The sequence below is a fragment of the Lucilia cuprina genome, chromosome 2, assembly GCF_022045245.1.
Source record: "Lucilia cuprina isolate Lc7/37 chromosome 2, ASM2204524v1, whole genome shotgun sequence".
Lineage (NCBI taxonomy): Eukaryota > Metazoa > Arthropoda > Insecta > Diptera > Calliphoridae > Lucilia > Lucilia cuprina.
The window spans coordinates 8,071,254-8,090,310 of NC_060950.1; the positions used below are offsets into that span (position 1 = coordinate 8,071,254).

Consider the following 19,057-nt stretch of genomic DNA (forward strand, 5'->3'; position numbering starts at 1 on the left):
AACTGAACTAGAACTGAACTAGAACTAAACTAGAACTAAACTAGAACTGAACTAGAACTGAACTAGAACTGAACTAGAACTGAACTAGAACTGAACTAGAACTGAACTTGAACTGAACTAGAACTGACTAGAGCTAACCCAAAACTAACCTAGAACCAAATTGAACAATCAGAAAAAAACCGATTCATTTTTTAAGTATGTACATCAACCAGTTCTTTAATCACAATCAAGTTAAGAAATTTTTAATAAACATAATTATTTTTTTTATGAATGAATTTATATTTTAAAAACAAATAAAACTTGTTAGGATCAAAGTACAAATTAAATGAACATTTAATTAATTCAATAATTTGAAACGCAGAAAGCAATAACTCGTCATTTTTAGCGATATATATGTATGTATATTCACACATGCAAACAAAACAAACTGATACATATGTATGTTTTTATGTTAACATCAAACACTCGATGCCAGTAAGTAGAATTAGTACTTAGTAGATTTTCAAATAAAATCATTAAAATTTCAGTTGCTTAAGAAAAGTTAGCTGACATAGTACTAGAAGCAAAATGTCAAGTTTTTTTCAATCCCATCCCTCATTTGCACTTGAGGCGATGATCTCTTTTTGAATATACGTACCTCCTCATCAAATCATTCGTCTTTCAAGCAACAATTGGAAAATCTAAAACATATAATTATTGTACTACAATTTTAATAAGTATTACTTAAAAAAATTAATAATATACAATTTTAACTATTTCTTGTTTTTTTTATTTATTTTATAAATTTTGCAATTAACTATGTTTGGCTTGTGGTATTGTACACTTGAAACATGTTGCAAGTTGTTTGTTATTGCTACTACTTAATATTGTTGGTAACTAGTTGCTGTGTTAATGAAATTAACAAGTTAATTTTACAAAATAATATTTAGCAAAAACCTTTGTGTGTTTATTCATTTATTTGTTAAGTTGAATAAATATTTAAAAATATTTTAAAAATTTTTGTTAAATGCTACTAGATGTTGTTGTGTTAAATATCAGTTAAGTCATGCAAATAGAAAAGTAAATATATTTGTTCAATATTTGTATGACCTACACTCACTATATTATAGTTGTAGTTCAGTTCTAGTTCAGTTCTAGTTCAGTTCTAGTTCAGTTCTAGTTCAGTTCTAGTTCAGTTCTAGTTCAGTTCTAGTTCAGTTCTAGTTCAGTTCTAGTTCAGTTCTAGTTCAGTTCTAGTTCAGTTCTAGTTCAGTTCTAGTTCAGTTCTAGTTCAGTTCTAGTTCAGTTCTAGTTCAGTTCTAGTTCAGTTCTAGTTCAGTTCTAGTTCAGTTCTAGTTCAGTTCTAGTTCAGTTCTAGTTCAGTTCTAGTTCAGTTCTATTTCAGTTCTAGTTCAGTTCTAGTTCAGTTCTAGTTCAGTTCTAGTTCAGTTCTAGTTCAGTTCTAGTTTAGTTCTAGTTCAGTTCTAGTTCAGTTCTAGTTCAGTTCTAGTCCAGTTCTAGTTCAGTTCTAGTTCGGTTCTAGTTCAGTTCTAGTTCAGTTCTAGTTCAGTGCTAGTTCAGTCCTAGTTCAGTTCTAGTTCAGTTCTAGTTCAGTTCTAGTTCAGTTCTAGTTCAGTTCTAGTTCAGTTCTAGTTCAGTTTAAGAAATCGAATTTTAATAAGAATTGTAGTTATTTTCCATAATTACAAAAGTAATTTAAACCACATAAGAAATTTACCACTAAATTTGTTTAACGGAAATGTTGCAACTTGCAACATTATAAACAACTTCTGATAGACAAATTCGACACAACATTTTTTGGTAACAAATTCTTGTTTCGTCTGAAATTGTCCAATTTTTAAAGCAAATATTTCCCCCAAAGTAACTAATAGTATCGTTACCAAATTTAACCGAAAATACCTCTTAAACATTAATCAAGGTGTTAAATTTCAACATTATATAAATAAATATTAACCAACACAAACACTGATATGTTAGTTTAATGTTTTAACATGAAAATACTTCTTACGTCGTATATATCATAAAGATTTTGTAATACTTTCAAATAAATATTTAATACTTTTTGGTTACAAAATTAGAAGCTAATATTTTTCGTTCTTTTTGTTTCTGTTTGATTAACAACATTACAGGTTTCTTTGCTGATCAATAATGCTGGCGTAGTGTCGGGTCTGCATTTGCTTGATACCCCTGATCATTTAATTGAACGTTCGTTTAATGTAAATGTAATGGCACACTTTTGGGTAAGTTTTTAAAGTTTTCGTATATTTTGTTCATTTAGCCGTTTAAATGTTAGTTAAACATTTGTGTATATGCTCAAACGAACTTATTTTATAGTATTTTGCAATATATATTATAACAAATTCTAGTTAACCTTGCGTATTTATTTTTTTCGCTTTTACACGATTTTCAGACTACCAAAGCTTTTCTACCCAAAATGATTGAGAATCAACGTGGTCATATCGCTACCATTGCTTCATTAGCTGGTCATGTTGGTATAACCAAATTGGTTGACTATTGTGCTAGTAAATTTGCAGCTGTAAGTAGATTTTGGTTAAACATTTGTATTTGTTGTGCAATATTTTTATTACAATTTTTAATGTATGTTTTTTCTTATTAATTTATACCTGTTTTTCTATTTATATTTTAATTTAAAGGTGGGCTTTGATGAAGCATTACGTTTAGAACTTGAAGTCCTTGGTCATACAAATATTCAAACAACATGTGTATGTCCATTCTTTATACAACAGACTGGCATGTTTGATGATGTTAATGCACGGTAATTAAAATATTAAAAACAAATAATCAGTCATACATACATACGTAATTAATCTTTAGGTGATCTTTACCCAGATATTTTATACAAACTAGTATAGTTTTTCAGTTCTAGTTCAGTTCTAGTTCAGTTCTAGTTCAGTTCTAGTTCAGTTCTAGTTCTAGTTCAGTTCTAGTTCAGTTCTAGTTCAGTTCTAGTTCAGTTCTAGTTCAGTTCTAGTTCAGTTCTAGTTCAGTTCTAGTTCAGTTCTAGTTCAGTTCTAGTTCAGTTCAAAGATTAAGTTCAGATATATTTGAAGAATGTAAATGTATATAGGTAATAGTTTTACATCCACTAACTAATTCCTTATTTTCTCTTATTCAGCTGGGTGCCCACTCTCAATCCCAATGATGTAGCTGATCGTGTCATAACTGCCATTCAGAAGAATGAAAAAATTGCCATAATTCCTGGTTACATTAAACTATTGCTCTCCTTTAAGTGGTAAGTACCAACATATCACATCTAATAATATAGTTTATATAAAAAACTGTTTTCTCATCCTTCTCTCTAAAAAGGACCTTCCCTTGGGGATGTATTGCTGGTCTGCTCAGACGTCTAGTGCCTGATGCTTCACCTCACGGTTTAGCTCAGAAATCTCTTCTCAACTTTTACAAAAAATCTTCATTCTCTAAACCGTCACCTGGTCTTATTTCACCCGCTCCCATAATTACAGACATCGGCAGTAATGTGTTTAAGGAGCCCTTAACTAAAGCGGGTTCATTACTTATACAACGTTCTCCTTCGCTGGGTGAACGTGTTTTATAAATTAATCTGTACATAAAATACTTAGTTTAGTAATTTGTAGTACTTTTATTTCTTTTTACCTTTTTTAGTAATTTAAGTGTATTAGGCTACGAACACACCTAAGAGGTTTAGTTAATTAAGTTTTTTTTATTTCTAATATTTACGTGCTTTTTATTTATTAAATTGGCATATTTTTAATTATTTTTTTTAAATGTTTATTTTCTTGAATTTTTTTTTAAATAGTTTAATTTTAGTTATTTTAGTTGTAGTTAGACAAAAATTTATAAAGAAATTGTTTAAAGAGTCTTAAAAAGAAAGTCTGCTGAGGATGCAGAGGATTATAAAGAAAACATTTATTTTCATTTTGAATTAAAAAAAAAAGTATTTACTAACAATGCCATTTGCATAAATTGTGATTACTATAGAATTCTATTAATCATTTTCACTTCATCTTTTATTTTTTCTCTTTAATTATTTGACATTTCGTATAAAATCAAAACTGTGATCATTTCTATATTTTATCCTTTAAATCCTAAATATTTTGTGCATCCTTAAGCCTTTAAATATTTCCTTTTTAAATACTTCTCTACATATTTCCTTGTATAATTTACAAATAAGTTTTGTTAGTGATATTAACATAAAAATAAAACAAATAAAATATATACAAATAATTTTAATGAGTTAAAATATCAGGGGTTTTCATATATATAAAAAAAATACAATTGTGTTAATATTATGTTTGTATATTATTTTGGGTGTAAGTTGATAATTTAACACATAACTTTTATTATATTAAAATGGGCTAAAGTATAAACAAACCTTGTTAAATCCTAAATCCCAATCACATTGATTCCCCTATCCACCTAATCCTTTTCCCAGCATCTCAATTCCTGTTCCTCATTCCTCCCCGGTACTATAAATTATATTTTTTATATTCCCGTTCCCATGACTCTTATTTTCCCTTTAAGTATTGCCTATTCCAAATCCTATACCCCTAATATCAAAACTTAAACATTTAAAAACCACTTCATAAAAATATTTACCTTACTAATGTATTTTATATAAAGTCATGTTTATTAAAAAAATATACAAAATAAAAATTAAAAAAAATTTATACAAAAAATTAATTAAACACATATTTTATTTTACAGTAACTCTCTCGTAGCTTAATTTTGAAAATTTCAGTTCTAGTTCAGTTCTGGTTCAGTTCTAGTTCGGTTCTACGTCAATTCTAGTTTAGTTCTAGTTATTTTATTGTTCAGTTCTAGTTCAGTTCTAGTTCAGTTTAAGTTCAGTTTAAGTTCAGTTATAGTTCAGTTCAGTTCTAGTTCAGTTCTAGTTCAGTTCTAGTTCAGTTCTAGTTCAGTTCTAGTTCAGTTCTAGTTCAGTTATAGTTCAGTTATAGTTCAGTTCTAGTTCAGTTCTAGTTCAGTTCTAGTTCAGTTCTAGTTCAGTTCTAGTTCAGTTCTAGTTCAGTTCTAGTTCAGTTCTAGTTCAGTTCTAGTTCAGTTCTAGTTCAGTTCTAGTTCAGTTCTAGTTCAGTTCTAGTTCAGTTCTAGTTCAGTTCTAGTTCAGTTCTAGTTCAGTTCTAGTTCAGTTCTAGTTCAGTTCTAATTCAATTCTAATTCAGTTCTAGTTCAGTTCTAGTTCAGTTCTAGTTCAGTTCTAGTTCAGTTCTAGTTCAGTTCTAGTTCAGTTCTAGTTCAGTTCTAGTTCAGTTCTAGTTCAGTTCTAGTTCAGTTCTAGTTCAGTTCTAGTTCAGTTCTAGTTCAGTTCTAGTTCAGTTCTAGTTCAGTTCTAGTTCAGTTATAGTTCAGTTCTAGTTCAGTTCTAGTTCAGTTCTAGTTCAGTTCTAGTTCATTCTAGTTCAGTTCTAGTTCAGTTCTAGTTCAGTTCTAGTTCAGTTCTAGTTCAGTTCTAGTTCAGTTCTAGTTCAGTTCTAGTTCAGTTCTAGTTCAGTTCTAGTTCAGTTCTAGTTCAGTTCTAGTTCAGTTCTAGTTCAGTTCTAGTTCAGTTCTAGTTCAGTTCTAGTTCAGTTCTAGTTCAGTTCTAGTTCAGTTCTAGTTCAGTTCTAGTTCAGTTCTAGTTCAGTTCTAGTTCAGTTCTAGTTCAGTTCTAGTTCAGTTCTAGTTCAGTTCTAGTTCAGTTCTAGTTCAGTTCTAGTTCAGTTCTAGTTCAGTTCTAGTTCAGTTCTAGTTCAGTTCTAGTTCTAGTTTAGTTCTAGTTTAGTTCTAGTTCAGTTCTAGTACAGTTCTAGTACAGTTCTAGTACAGTTCTAGTTCAGTTCTAGTTCAGTTCTAGTTCAGTTCTAGTTCAGTTCTAGTTCAGTTCTAGTTCTAGTTCAGTTCTAGTTCAGTTCTAGTTCAGTTCTAGTTCAGTTCTAGTTCAGTTCTAGTTCAGTTCTAGTTCAGTTCTAGTTCAGTTCTAGTTCAGTTCTAGTTCAGTTCTAGTTCAGTTCTAGTTCAGTTCTAGTTCAGTTCTAGTTCAGTTCTAGTTCAGTTCTAGTTCAGTTCTAGTTCAGTTCTAGTTCAGTTCTAGTTCAGTTCTAGTTCAGTTCTAGTTCAGTTCTAGTTCAGTTCTAGTTCAGTTCTAGTTCAGTTCTAGTTCAGTTCTAGTTCAGTTCTAGTTCAGTTCTAGTTCAGTTCTAGTTCAGTTTTAGTTCAGTTCTAGTTCAGTTCTAGTTAACTTTCTCAATCAGTTCTAGTTCTAGTTGCAGTTCAGTGATAGTTCATTTCCAGTTCAAATTCAGTTTTTGTTCTTTTCGAATCCAAAATGTGAACCATGTTTATTTTAAATATTTATAGTTGGTGCAAAAACAAACAATTCCTTCCTGCGATTATTTAAAAGATATTTACCCAAATGATTATAATCTTAACTAAATGGTTTATTGTCATTCTTTTGCTTATTCTAAATAATTATAAAAATGGATTGCTTTGTTTACGATTAACTTCTTTCGGTACTATGTATCTACCGATGGGATCCCTATAAATCGGACTCTCCATTAGATAACTATTACGTTGATCCTCCTCAAAACGAGCGTATTCCCGAGCATCCTTTGCACGTATGCAAGCCCAAATGATAATAATTAGAAGTAAACCCAAAAGGAATGTGGCAGCAGAAACAAAACCTACTAACGCCACATAATTTAGAGGTTCACAACTGTTAAGCTGTATAAGTAAATAATTTTCCGATTGACCCGTGGTCTGATAGGTGAAATAGTGGTCACACTTGATTCCAAATTTATTTTCCACACGAGCTAAACAGCGTATATCAGAGTCTATTATAGGATAAATTACATTGATTTTACTTATTTTTAATTTTTAATGTTAAAGCTTCTTACCTATTTCTTCGGTGACAAAGGCCGTTGTAAATCTTTCATTTTGCTCGGCACTAGAACAAATTTCCGTTGTCTTCTCACATTTACCCATATCGGTTTTCTCTTCGATCAAGCAAGTCACACAAGGCTCATAGAATGCGCACAGTTTATTTTCAGTTTCTGAACCAATTTCACAAAATTTACCCACATATGGTTCATCACACACACATTCGCCACACTCACAATAGCCTCGACCAGAACAAATTTCTCCTGTTGGGCCGATACAGCCATCTGTACTCTCTTTACAGTTGCAGCGATTTCCCGACCAACCATATTTACAAATGCATTTTCCACACACACAATCGGCCCTCTCCGGATCACAATCAATATCGCACTCAGGACACTCACAGAATTTGCCATTAAAACCAGGAAAACAAAAGCACGTGCCACAATCACATTCACCACGATTCGAACAAACGGGACCCAATTCTTGGAAGTTATCCGAATCAAATGGTTGCCGACAAAGATTATCAATGGCTTCGTTTGTGGTGGCATTGGTAGCGTCGGTGGGGCAAGTGCAGAAGGTGCCAGTCCTTAATAAAACAGAAATTTAGATACATTTCGCAAGATTATGAAAATAATTACCATCCTGCATCACATTGACACATGCCGCATTGCAGAAAACCATTTTCATTGCACTGAAATCTACCATATTCATCCTCAGAATCTGCGTCTTCAATACAAGGGCAGGGTTTTTGTATTTCCACTTCAATTTCCATGAACTCATTTAAAGCTGATTCATCCACTCGTATTTTATGAATCTGGAATTATCATTTACAAGGATTTCAAATGTTTTCATCGTTATCAATCCCACATACGAAATATTTTAAAGATTTTGTTAAAAATCGGTAGTACGAAATTATCACTACTTACATAAACTCCATTGTCGGGAAAATCGGTGAGAGTAACGTTGATATAAAAGTCCACGGTCTTACCCAATTCCACATTATTGCAATAGTTGCGTTTTCTTAAAGTCGGAAACTGGCCACCACAGTCTGTTTCATATTCCATTTTTATAAAATCGGGACTATTGTCAGTAAATTGGGTACGTTTGATAAAACTCTCGTAACTACACAAAATTTTAAAGAATATGAAATCTTTGTAGTTAATTGGCTTAATTACTTTTACAACATACCTTTTCTTTATCAATTCTAAAATATTAGACGAATCTGCACTTAAAATTTCCACATTACTTATTTCCTTCATTAGATTACTTATCTCCCTATAAGTAGTAATCACCTCCTCTGTTACTGCAAAAATCACACTTATTTTTCTCTTCACTAATTCTCTATAGATCTCCTCCAATGAGGGATAATCGTATTCCAAAGAACCCAAATATTCTCCTTGAGCATTTAAATGACATTTTTTATCATTACGTTTAGTAATGCCCGCTAATAGACCATCACCAGCGAAATGCATAAAACCATCGGTTACCAAAATAACCACTTTACGGGCCTCCTCTTTCCATCCAATTTCTTTTGGACACACCAACACTTGCATAAGAGCATCGAAACCTCCTTCTAAATTATCCAAATTACCTGTTACTTTACTACCATTAACAGATTTTACAAATTGCTTTTCATCTTCGGTCAGTGTTAAATGATGTCTATAACCATAGGTGGGTTCACATACCTGCCTTTCGGTGGCACAGGGATTATCTCTTAGATGTGGCATTATCATAGGCATTTCTGGTTTATCGGCAAAACTACCAAAACCCAAACGATAATTAGAAGTTAAATTTCTCAGAGTGGTAGCTAATTCAGAGCCCAACTTGACTAGTGTTTCACGATCATCTCTCATGGTCCAGGTAAGATCCATAAGTACATAAAGATCGAGAGGATTATTACGTGCTGGACGATAAGAGAGCTTTATGCGTTCGGGATGGGCTACAGGGATAGAATGAAGAAAAATATACAAAAATAAAGTTAGTTTTTTCTATAGTTTTTATGCCCTGCACCACTTTAGTGTGTTCTAGTTCTAGTTCAGTTTTAGTTCAGTTCTAGTTAAGTTCTAGTTCAGTTCTAGTTCAGTTCTAGTTGAGTTCTAGTTCAGTTCTAGTTCAGTTCTAGTTCAGTTCTAGTTCAGTTCTAGTTCAGTTCTAGTTCAGTTCTAGTTCAGTTCTAGTTCAGTTCTAGTTCAGTTCTAGTTCAGTTCTAGTTCAGTTCTAGTTCAGTTCTAGTTCAGTTCTAGTTCAGTTCTAGTTCAGTTCTAGTTCTAGATATATAAAAAACTTTTTTCTCATCCTTCTCTCTAAAAAGGACCTTCCCTTGGGGATGTATTGCTGGTCTACTCAGACGTCTAGTGCCTGATGCTTCACCTCACGGTTTAGCTCAGAAATCTCTTCTCAACTTTTACAAAAAATCTTCATTCTCTAAACCGTCACCTGGTCTTATTTCACCCGCTCCCATAATTACAGACATCGGCAGTAATGTGTTTAAGGAGCCCTTAACTAAAGCGGGTTCATTACTTATACAACGTTCTCCTTCGCTGGGTGAACGTGTTTTATAAATTAATCTGTACATAAAATACTTAGTTTAGTAATTTGTAGTACTTTTATTTGTTTTTACCTTTTTTTTTAGTAATTTAAGTGTATTAGGCTACGAACACACCTAAGAGGTTTAGTTAATTAAGTTTTTTTTTTATTTCTAATATTTACGTGCTTTTTATTTATTAAATTGGCATATTTTTAATTATTTTTTTTAAATGTTTTTTTCTTGTATTTTTTTTAAATAGTTTAATTTTAGTTATTTTAGTTGTAGTTAGACAAAATTTATAAAGAAATTGTTTAAAGAGTCTTAAAAAGGAAGTCTGCTGAGGATGCAGAGGATTATAAAAAAAACATTTATTTTCATTTTGAATTAAGTAAAGTATTTACTAACAATGCCATTTGCATAAATTGTGATTACTATAGAATTCTATTAATCATTTTCACTTCATCTTTTATTTTTTCTCTTTAATTATTTGACATTTCGTATAAAATCAAAACTGTGATCATTTCTATATTTTATCCTTTAAATCCTAAATATTTTGTGCATCCTTAAGCCTTTAAATATTTCCTTTTTAAATACTTCTCTACATATTTCCTTGTATAATTTACAAATAAGTTTTGTTAGTGATATTAACATAAAAATAAAACAAATAAAATATATACAAATAATTTTAATGAGTTAAAATATCAGGGGTTTTCATATATATAAAAAAAATACAATTGTGTTAATATTATGTTTGTATATTATTTTGGGTGTAAGTTGATAATTTAACACATAACTTTTATTATATTAAAATGGGCTAAAGTATAAACAAACCTTGTTAAATCCTAAATCCCAATCACATTGATTCCCCTATCCACCTAATCCTTTTCCCAGCATCTCAATTCCTGTTCCTCATTCCTCCCCGGTACTATAAATTTTTTATATTTCCCGTTCCCATGACTCTTATTTTCCCTTTAAGTATTGCCTATTCCAAATCCTTTACCCCTAATATCAAAACTTAAACATTTAAAAACCACTTCATAAAAATATTTACCTTACTAATGTATTTTATATAAAGTCATGTTTATTAAAAAAATATACAAAATAAAAATTAAAAAAAATTTATACAAAAAATTAATTAAACACATATTTTATTTTACAGTAACTCTCTCGTAGCTTAATTTTGAAAATTTCAGTTCTAGTTCAGTTCTGGTTCAGTTCTAGTTCGTTTCTACGTCAATTCTAGTTTAGTTCTAGTTATTTTATTGTTCAGTTCTAGTTCAGTTCTAGTTCAGTTCTAGTTCAGTTTAAGTTCAGTTTAAGTTCAGTTATAGTTCAGTTCTAGTTCAGTTCTAGTTCAGTTCTAGTTCAGTTCTAGTTCAGTTCTAGTTCAGTTCTAGTTCAGTTCTAGTTCAGTTCTAGTTCAGTTCTAGTTCAGTTCTAGTTCAGTTCTAGTTCAGTTCTAGTTCAGTTCTAGTTCAGTTCTAGTTCAGTTCTAGTTCAGTTCTAGTTCAGTTCTACTTCAGTTTTAGATCAGTTCAGTTTGAGTTCAGTTCTAGTTTAATTCTCATTCAATTCTAGTTTAGAATACCTTTCAGTTAGATTTACCTAATTATTCATGAAATACAAAGCGAAATTGATACCGATCGAAGTATAGTGTGTAAATACCCATTACTCCCCCTTAAATTTCCGATTTCGTTTACATTTAATTGAAACGTTTGTCTATAACTCACATCTGTCTTTCTGTCAAATTATTTACACTGAAGTATTTGTTTTTCTATCATCTTGTAGTTATATGTATTTCCCCATGATACGATAAGATCTCATACCCGTAACAAGAGTAAAAGTGTTAACAATTAATGTCTTGACAAATTTAAAAATGTAAACAAATTGTACATTAACAAATATTTGTGTATATATGTAAGAACGTATTTCTACACCCAGTGGGTTGATGACATACAAACCCCAAAAGGCCTATGAATGAGTAAACAGTAGTTTGATTTTTTTTGTTTTGTTTGTTGGTCTATTACAAGAATATTTTACAAATATTTTCAGATAAGAAATGAACCTACCGTATCTCTATTTTAATGTAGCTGGTGATGACGAATCGTTTATGGTCACTATTAACAATGGGAATACGTGCCGATATTGCATATTTAGTTTAAAATATTTTATAGAATTTCTAGGGAGTAATTTAATATATTTTCATCAAATTGTTATTAGTTTTAAATATAGAAGTCAGCGCAAATAAACATATGAACATAACATTCTAATATACGCAATAAAAAACATTTAAAATGTTACCTAAAGTGGTCGACAATTAAAATTATATTGTAGGGTGCTGAATATATACAAAAAATAAACTAAACTATACAAATACAACAAAATAACAAACTATAACCAATAGATAACATTGGACCTTAGATATCTTATCTAAACCGATACGACGATTAAATTCATAGCCATAGAAAAATATATATATTTATATTATGAGTAAGTTTTGTAATTATTAATTACTTAATGTAAATGGCAAATTAAAAAATTAATTTAAATGAACAAAAAACTTACATTTAACTAATTTTAAATAAACTCTCTGAGGCTGCACCTGCACTGCTCGATTATTGCTTAATTCATAATCCTTAAGCCCATCATTGGTTAGAGTATGGAACTGCGGTTCATTTTCATAAATATGATCGTTATGACAACCATGCTCCAATAATTGAGTACGATTAAGGCAACGATAACGTAATTCGTAAAGCTAATCGAATATATATTTATTTAAATTTTAATATTTTTAATTTTCTTTCTTTTTTTTATTCACCTTATCCGTACACCAGGCACATGAAATATCGGCACTTAAACAACCCTTGCAAGTATCTTCATTAATACAGGGATTTTCTTTGAAATTATAAAAAAAAAAAATTTTGGTTAAACAATTAATTTATTATATTTTATCAATATTTTGTTTATTAAACAAATTTTAAATTTTAACACACACCTGCTTTTATTATAATACTTTGAGCAAATATTATTGTTATAAAAAATAATTTCAAAATATTCGACATTTTTCGTTTGTTGCTTTTAATATCTTTTAATTATTAAATATTTATTTTTATTAATAATTATTTTATTTTACCATTATTTCGTTCACAACCCTCTTTCTTTAACCCACATCGAAATTATACTAAATTGTTTTAACAATTGTTATATTTTTTGCGTGAGTTAAAATTCTCTAACGTTTTTTTCACCTTATCAACAATTGCTCTATATGACATAGTTGATAAACGAAATTATAACAATTTGCTTTGATTTTCAACTAAATATTTGTGGTTGGGGGCTTTTGCTCACATATTCCAGGTGATGATGGTGTATATTGCTAACACCCCCTTCTTTAAACGTCACTTATGACAATTTGTTTTACTAGTCATTTGGAAAAAATATGGAACTGCATCAATAATTTCACTCAATTGTTTGATTAATGTAAATATTGGTAAATACATACATACATATGCATATAAATTACACAGTGCTTCATATTTTCTGATAGATTTTGTTTTTCTAATTCAGAACAGTTCAGTTCTAGTTGAGTTCTTGTTCAGTTCTAGTTCAGTTCTAGTTCAGTTAAAGTTCAGTTCTAGTTCAGTTCTAGTTCAGTTCTAGTTCAGTTCTAGTTCAGTTCTAGTTCAGTTCTAGTTCAGTTCTAGTTCAGTTCTAGTTCAGTTCTAGTTCAGTTCTAGTTCAGTTCTAGTTCAGTTCTAGTTCAGTTCTAGTTCAGTTCTAGTTCAGTTCTAGTTCAGTTCTAGTTCAGTTCTAGTTCAGTTCTAGTTCTGTTCTAGTGCAGTTCTAGTTTAGTTCTAGTTCAGTTCTAGTACAGTTCTAGTTCAGTACTACTTCATTTGTAGTTAGTTCTAGTATCTCAAAGAGGGAGTTATATACGACAGAAATTAATGGTTTATTTAAAAGTCGACACAGGTTGTGTTAAAAATCTATAGAACCGATTTTATAAGAAAAAGTATCTTTGATCTGTTAAAACGCTTTAAATATGTCTGTGATTCTTTTCTAAACATTTGAAGGTGTTATTTGTAAAATCTGATTAGACTGAGAAATTTTGAATTTATAATTTCTTTAACAGTTTTCAATTTAAAGTTCTATCTAAGGCTTTTTATTACGTAAATCTGGTTTTATAGGAAAATCTGAATAAGAGCATAAATTTAATACGGTTTCTCAACTATAGTATTAGCAGTAAAATTAAATTTAAACACAAAATTCAAATAATGATTTTGTAAATTATGGCGCCATCTATTGTTTAACTAGCACACTAAATTTGCTACTTCAACTGGCAATACTGTTGCATATTAAATATACACAGTTGCTTCGTTGTAGTATTAACTTCATTTACTACTTTTTTATAACAACTGGTTTGTTTTTGACACAAGCGAATTGCAAACAACAACGAATAGAACAATAACAACTTGTAAAGCAAAGCCAAGAATGAGCAAAACAAAGTAAAACAAGGAAAAATTTCATGTGAATAAGAAAAAACTACTTCAGTTGGAAAACGACGGCGGTGTAGCGCGTAAAATTTATCGAACGTTAGCGGATAAAAAGGAAAATTATAAAGGATTTTTTTCCATTTACTAAAAGAAAAGTGTGGTGTTTTAATTAAATTTATTAAATTTTCAATAATAACAAAAAGTGCATGGGAATTGTGGCAGAAAATAGTGAAGGAAATGTGAAAATTTTTAATCAAAAGTCAAAGTAACAATGAAAATTAGTTACGCCTAAATAAGAGTTTCTAAAAGAATTTTAATGAAAGAAAACGAAAAATTCTTATTGGAGAAAAAAATTTGAAAACAAAAAAGAAGTAAAGTAAGAAATTTCTAAAAGTTATTTTAAAAGTGCAAACAAAATAATATTTATTAAGATTTTGCTGTATATTTTAATGCTATTTAAAGTTTTTTTCTTCTAATAATTGTAAAAAAGAGGAGAGACGAAATTAAAAACAGGAAAATTTACCTTTAACTTGGTATTAATAGTGAGTGTGTGTATGACTGTTTGTGCATAAAGTGTGTGATTTTCTTGTTGTTATTGTAATAGCTTTAGTAGAAGAAGTTGTTGTAGTCTCAAAGTAAAAACACAGAAACATAACAGAGACGTTAACGTCTATAGAGTGCTGCTGCAAATTGTTTAAATATAACAACAACAATAACAACAACATAGTCTACTTTTAACTAAAGCAGCAAATATAGTAAAAGCAAAAACAAAAAGAGAGTTTCTTGTTAACCTGGCATTGTTTTTGTTTCCTTGTGGAAGTATTTTTGTTGTTTTTGTGCGTGTTAAAAGTAAAACTTGAAAAAAAACATAAAAACGAAATAAATTTTTCATCTTCGCCGTAAACGATGTGAATATTTGTTATAAATATTAAACAAAAACAAATTTAATATTGCTGTTCTTTAAAATATTACAAATTAAGCACTAAATAATTAAAACATTTGCATGTTTATGAAAATTTTATTAAATTAACTTAATAATAATAAAATATCAATAAATAATTCTTTCAATCGTGTGTTCGTGTGTTTGTTTACAACATTCTCCTTGTATTTATTGTTGTGTAGTATTCCTGTGTATTTAATTAATCTCCCCTTAAAAAAATTTCAATAAAATTATAAGAGAGATAGAGAGAGGGAGAGTAGAATGGAGTAAAGAAAATTTTTTTTGATTATACCAACAAATTGCCAAGAAAATTGTTATTGTGTATCAAGTGCAGTGTTAATTAAAGTAAGTGTCAACAAAGTTTTTTTTTTATAAATTTTATTAAAAAAAAATTTAATATTATTATTTAAAATCTTGAAATTATAAAAAATCGTATATATCAAAACATTCCTGCCAAGGAAAAAAATCTTAATAGTAAACTAAAATTTGTCTGCTGCTTTAACAACAGAAATGTTGTTTTTTTACTTTGCTCTGTTCGCCGCCTCTGCTGCTGCTGCTTTTGCTGCTAGCTCGTTAACAGCTTCTTAGCGTGCTTTTGTTTTTTTCTCAGTTTAAATTTGTGTTTTTCTTTATTATTGTTATTTTCTGTTTTATTGTTGCTGTTACTTTTTCAAGCTGAAGTTGAAATTGGAAACAAAATAAGAAAAGAAAATAAACAACTAAAAATAAGGTAAGTAAACAAACTGCAATAAAATATAATTTATTTAAGTGATTTTTTGCCAATGTTTTCATTTCTCTTTAAGTTTAATTTGTAAAACTTAGTTTTGCCAAAACTTTTTTTAATTTTTTTCGTTTTTCTTAATCTATCTACTTAAAATTGTCAATTGTATTAAATTTTTTTTCAATATTTAAGAAGTTAACAGGGTTGGATAAGTGCAATTAGCATTTTTCAAAAATTTGCAAAATATTCGCTATGTTTTTAAGGTTGTCAGATTATGCAACGTGGGCAGATCTGACATTATAATGACGATGAAAATATGTTAAGGGCTCTTCACACGATCATACTTTATACACGTTAAGTTGAATGAAAATGAAATTTCATCCATATAACTAAAAAGAGAACAAAACTCGTAAAGTTTACATTATTTGTATTTACGCGATTAGTATAAAACAATAACAAAGTAAGATGAAAACAGCTGTTTAATTTTTTGTGTTTTTACATAGAAATACATCCCTGATCTAGTGCCTAATCTTGCTTGGTGTATGACTCTCTTAATTTCTAACAATTAAGAGAGTCATACACCAGATATACAAGCCTAAATGGTTCAATATTTTGCAAGCCAAGCCGCTGCCGACTTCTTTCGGCTGATAAATAAAGCCAATTTGAACAGGCTTGCCATACATTTAAATTCGTATGGCAAATTGAAAAGAGTTGTCACATAATATTGTGCTAATATTAAAATAGTGAAAAATACACTCTTTGCAGAAAAAACTTATATAGACACCAGTTTCTAAATAACAGACTATTATTCAAAGAATTGTCAATATTTTGTCTGTTCATATTTCAAAATTGAGAACTAGATCAGTCCATAACTAATGAATCAACAAAGATGTCGAAAAATTATAGACGAATATATTCGGCGCATCAAATCTGTGACATGATTTAGCCATTCTGTTTAGAAAATATCGCAATATTGTGGTCGTAGGTTCTGGTTCGTTATAAGATCAAAAAACATTTAGGAATGATCGTCTGGCTGTTTGTACATCTATTGGTCTGTTTATTGAAGAGACACGAATGTCGAGTGCTTTAACGGTTTTGTACATGAAGTGCTTGAGCTATCTCATCTCTTACTATATTAGACCCGTTTCGGAATGTCATGCAGTATGGGTTTAAACCCAATGCACACCTCGACAAGGAAAAAGTAATCGGTCATCTAATGACCCATTTCAGTACATTCCTTAACTTCTTAAAGCCCGCGCAACCAAACTACTATGCTGGCCTTGTTGTTTCAGCAACAGCACCTAGAGACATAGTATTTGGTAGTCCCAAATAACCAACAAATAGTCGCATAAATCAGTATATCCTGTTGAAATGGCAACAGCCCCAAGATATTTCCCCGAAGCGTAAAAAGGCATGTTAAATTAGTACTAATCTCCAATTAATGGAGAGTTTCCCGAGCTTTCACCAATTTTCGTATTAGTTCCATTCCCATGTTCATAATGATCACTCTATGGGATGACAGGCTGCATTTTACACAGACCTGTTTGAAGAGAAAACAATCCAGATCATTAGGTATTGAATAGGTTTATCAGCACTTTAACTAACATTCTCTCCCGAATGAACGTCAACCAACTATTAGTCAGTTAGAACAAGTCCTGTGGGCAACAGGTTAGACCCCATGTCAAAGCGAAACGAGGCTACATTTGACAACACAAGTTTATAGTCCCGGCAGACTAGTGGTATTGATAGTACCTCTTTACTCCAGGATTACAGTAACACCAAGGTGGAGATTTCTTCAAGGTAACATGCCCCGGGGTTATGTTGAAGAGACAATAGGTTCTAGAAAGATTACAAATTAACTCCGAAATGAAAGCACGATTTAAAAATATATTTGAAATAAGCAGAAATGTATTGGCAGATATTAGAAGAAGAATGTCTAATGTAGTATATAATCAAAAACTCCACATAAGATCCATTCCCAAAAATGACTTTGAAATTAAATTAGACATAAATAACTTTTATCAGGATCACCTCAAAATTGACCCCTACACCCTCATGCGAAATTATAGTTTATTTATTATAAAAACTTTTGCTTAAACGCTTCTACATAAAACATAATTTACATTTATTTTTCTTTCACAAAAAAAAAACGCCCTTTTAATGTTCAATTTAGTTTCTAATTTATCTTATTTTTTAATTAATATTCAAAAGTAGCCACAACTTGTAATATTTAACTTAAACAAATCTTCTTAAATGATCTAATAAAAAAAACACAAAATTGTGGTAATTTCCATATTAAGAAATACCACCGTATAATATTTTATAAAATAACATAAAAACTAATTAAGTCTTTTTCTATTTACTGATTAATTTTATAGTCTATAACTAGTTGATATTTTATAGTTTATTAAGAAATTTAACTTTGATCTTGTTGTACTGATTTAAATAAGTTGAAAGAATTAATTATTAAGAATATAAAAATAAATATTTCATGGTTTTTTGTTAAAATTCATCGCAGACACACGTAATGGCTACATTTTAATAAGGATACTGAAAATTTTGTGTGTTTGAAGAGCGCTCCAAGTTAGACCGGAGGTGGTGGGTTCTGGTAGACCGGAGGTGGTGGGTTCGATTTCCACCTGTGGCACTTTTTAAAGAGCGCACAACAGGCCCGATAGAGGCTTAGGTGTATTTCTTCTGATTTGATGTATATATGTAAATCCTCCTTTCAAACTAACTATATAACTAACTTGTTTGATGATTTTGATGACTTACAAAGAGATGTATATATTCTTCTTGTGATAGTGGTTCCAGACAACAATCTGTTCTTTATTGGGTGTTTCTTGTATAAGTAACCGAAAAATTTGAGACCCTTTTATTAAAGTCGTCACTAATTAGAGATATTGGTCACTTTTTTTAAAAAAGACACTCATCATTTCAATATCTCCAAGTAATCTAGAGAGTAGTCACTTTAAAAATGTAATCCAAAACGTATATTGTCATGCTTTAACATGTTTGGACAAGATTTCTAACTATATTTTTGTAATCTATAAAGTGATGATCAGCATTGTCCCGAGACAGCACATGTCATCTGGGTAGTGGGGTGGCCAAGGGTTAATCTTAAGTGATAGGTTAAACAGTTAGTTTACGATCCCCAAATTGCTGGAACACAAAGGATTGATATAATCAATATAAAGGATTGATATAATCGATATAAAAGATTGATATAATCAATATAAAGGATGGTGTTTAAAAAAAAGGTTTTAGACACCCATCAGCTTCTATTTGGTAGTTTCTTGTACCTAACAACTGGTTGATTATAATTCGTCAGGAATGAACTCTTTGTAAACAAAAGAGGAAATAGTGATAAATAGTTTATAAACCAGTTTAAAGACATAGGTGTGAAGTTAAATTTCAAATTTAAACCCTAGACACAAACCTGTTAGTTAACAGAGCTATGTTAAGTTAACAGAACTCTGTTAACCCTAGACACAAACCAT

General features: G+C 30.2%; 3 protein-coding genes across 3 annotated transcripts in view; 2 read left to right on the forward strand and 1 right to left on the reverse strand.

The window, feature by feature from the left end:
- The window catches only part of LOC124419029 (estradiol 17-beta-dehydrogenase 11), a 29,410-nt gene extending 25,183 nt beyond the window's left edge, over positions 1-4,227 (forward strand). The window contains exons 2-6 of the mRNA XM_046947167.1: positions 2,130-2,240; positions 2,411-2,536; positions 2,655-2,776; positions 3,137-3,253; positions 3,328-4,227. Of these exons, the coding sequence (XP_046803123.1) occupies positions 2,130-2,240; positions 2,411-2,536; positions 2,655-2,776; positions 3,137-3,253; positions 3,328-3,577 (726 nt within the window). The 3' untranslated portion in view covers positions 3,578-4,227. The remainder of the gene's footprint in view (positions 1-2,129; positions 2,241-2,410; positions 2,537-2,654; positions 2,777-3,136; positions 3,254-3,327) is intronic.
- A 2,032-nt stretch (positions 4,228-6,259) lies between these two features.
- LOC111680488 (integrin beta-nu) lies at positions 6,260-12,587 on the reverse strand. Its single transcript, XM_023442142.2, has 8 exons — positions 12,402-12,587; positions 12,225-12,301; positions 11,972-12,161; positions 8,068-8,818; positions 7,806-8,001; positions 7,518-7,693; positions 6,897-7,465; positions 6,260-6,833 (listed from the first exon to the last, which is right to left on the reverse strand). Exons 1-8 carry the CDS (start codon positions 12,466-12,468, stop codon positions 6,472-6,474), a joined length of 2,388 nt encoding a protein of 795 aa, XP_023297910.2. The 5' UTR covers positions 12,469-12,587; the 3' UTR covers positions 6,260-6,471.
- Positions 12,588-14,839: 2,252 nt separating this feature from the next.
- The window catches only part of LOC111679875 (uncharacterized protein DDB_G0271670-like), a 210,988-nt gene continuing 206,770 nt past the window's right edge, over positions 14,840-19,057 (forward strand). The window contains exon 1 of the mRNA XM_046951883.1: positions 14,840-15,181. The gene's annotated coding sequence lies outside the window, so the exon portion shown is untranslated. The remainder of the gene's footprint in view (positions 15,182-19,057) is intronic.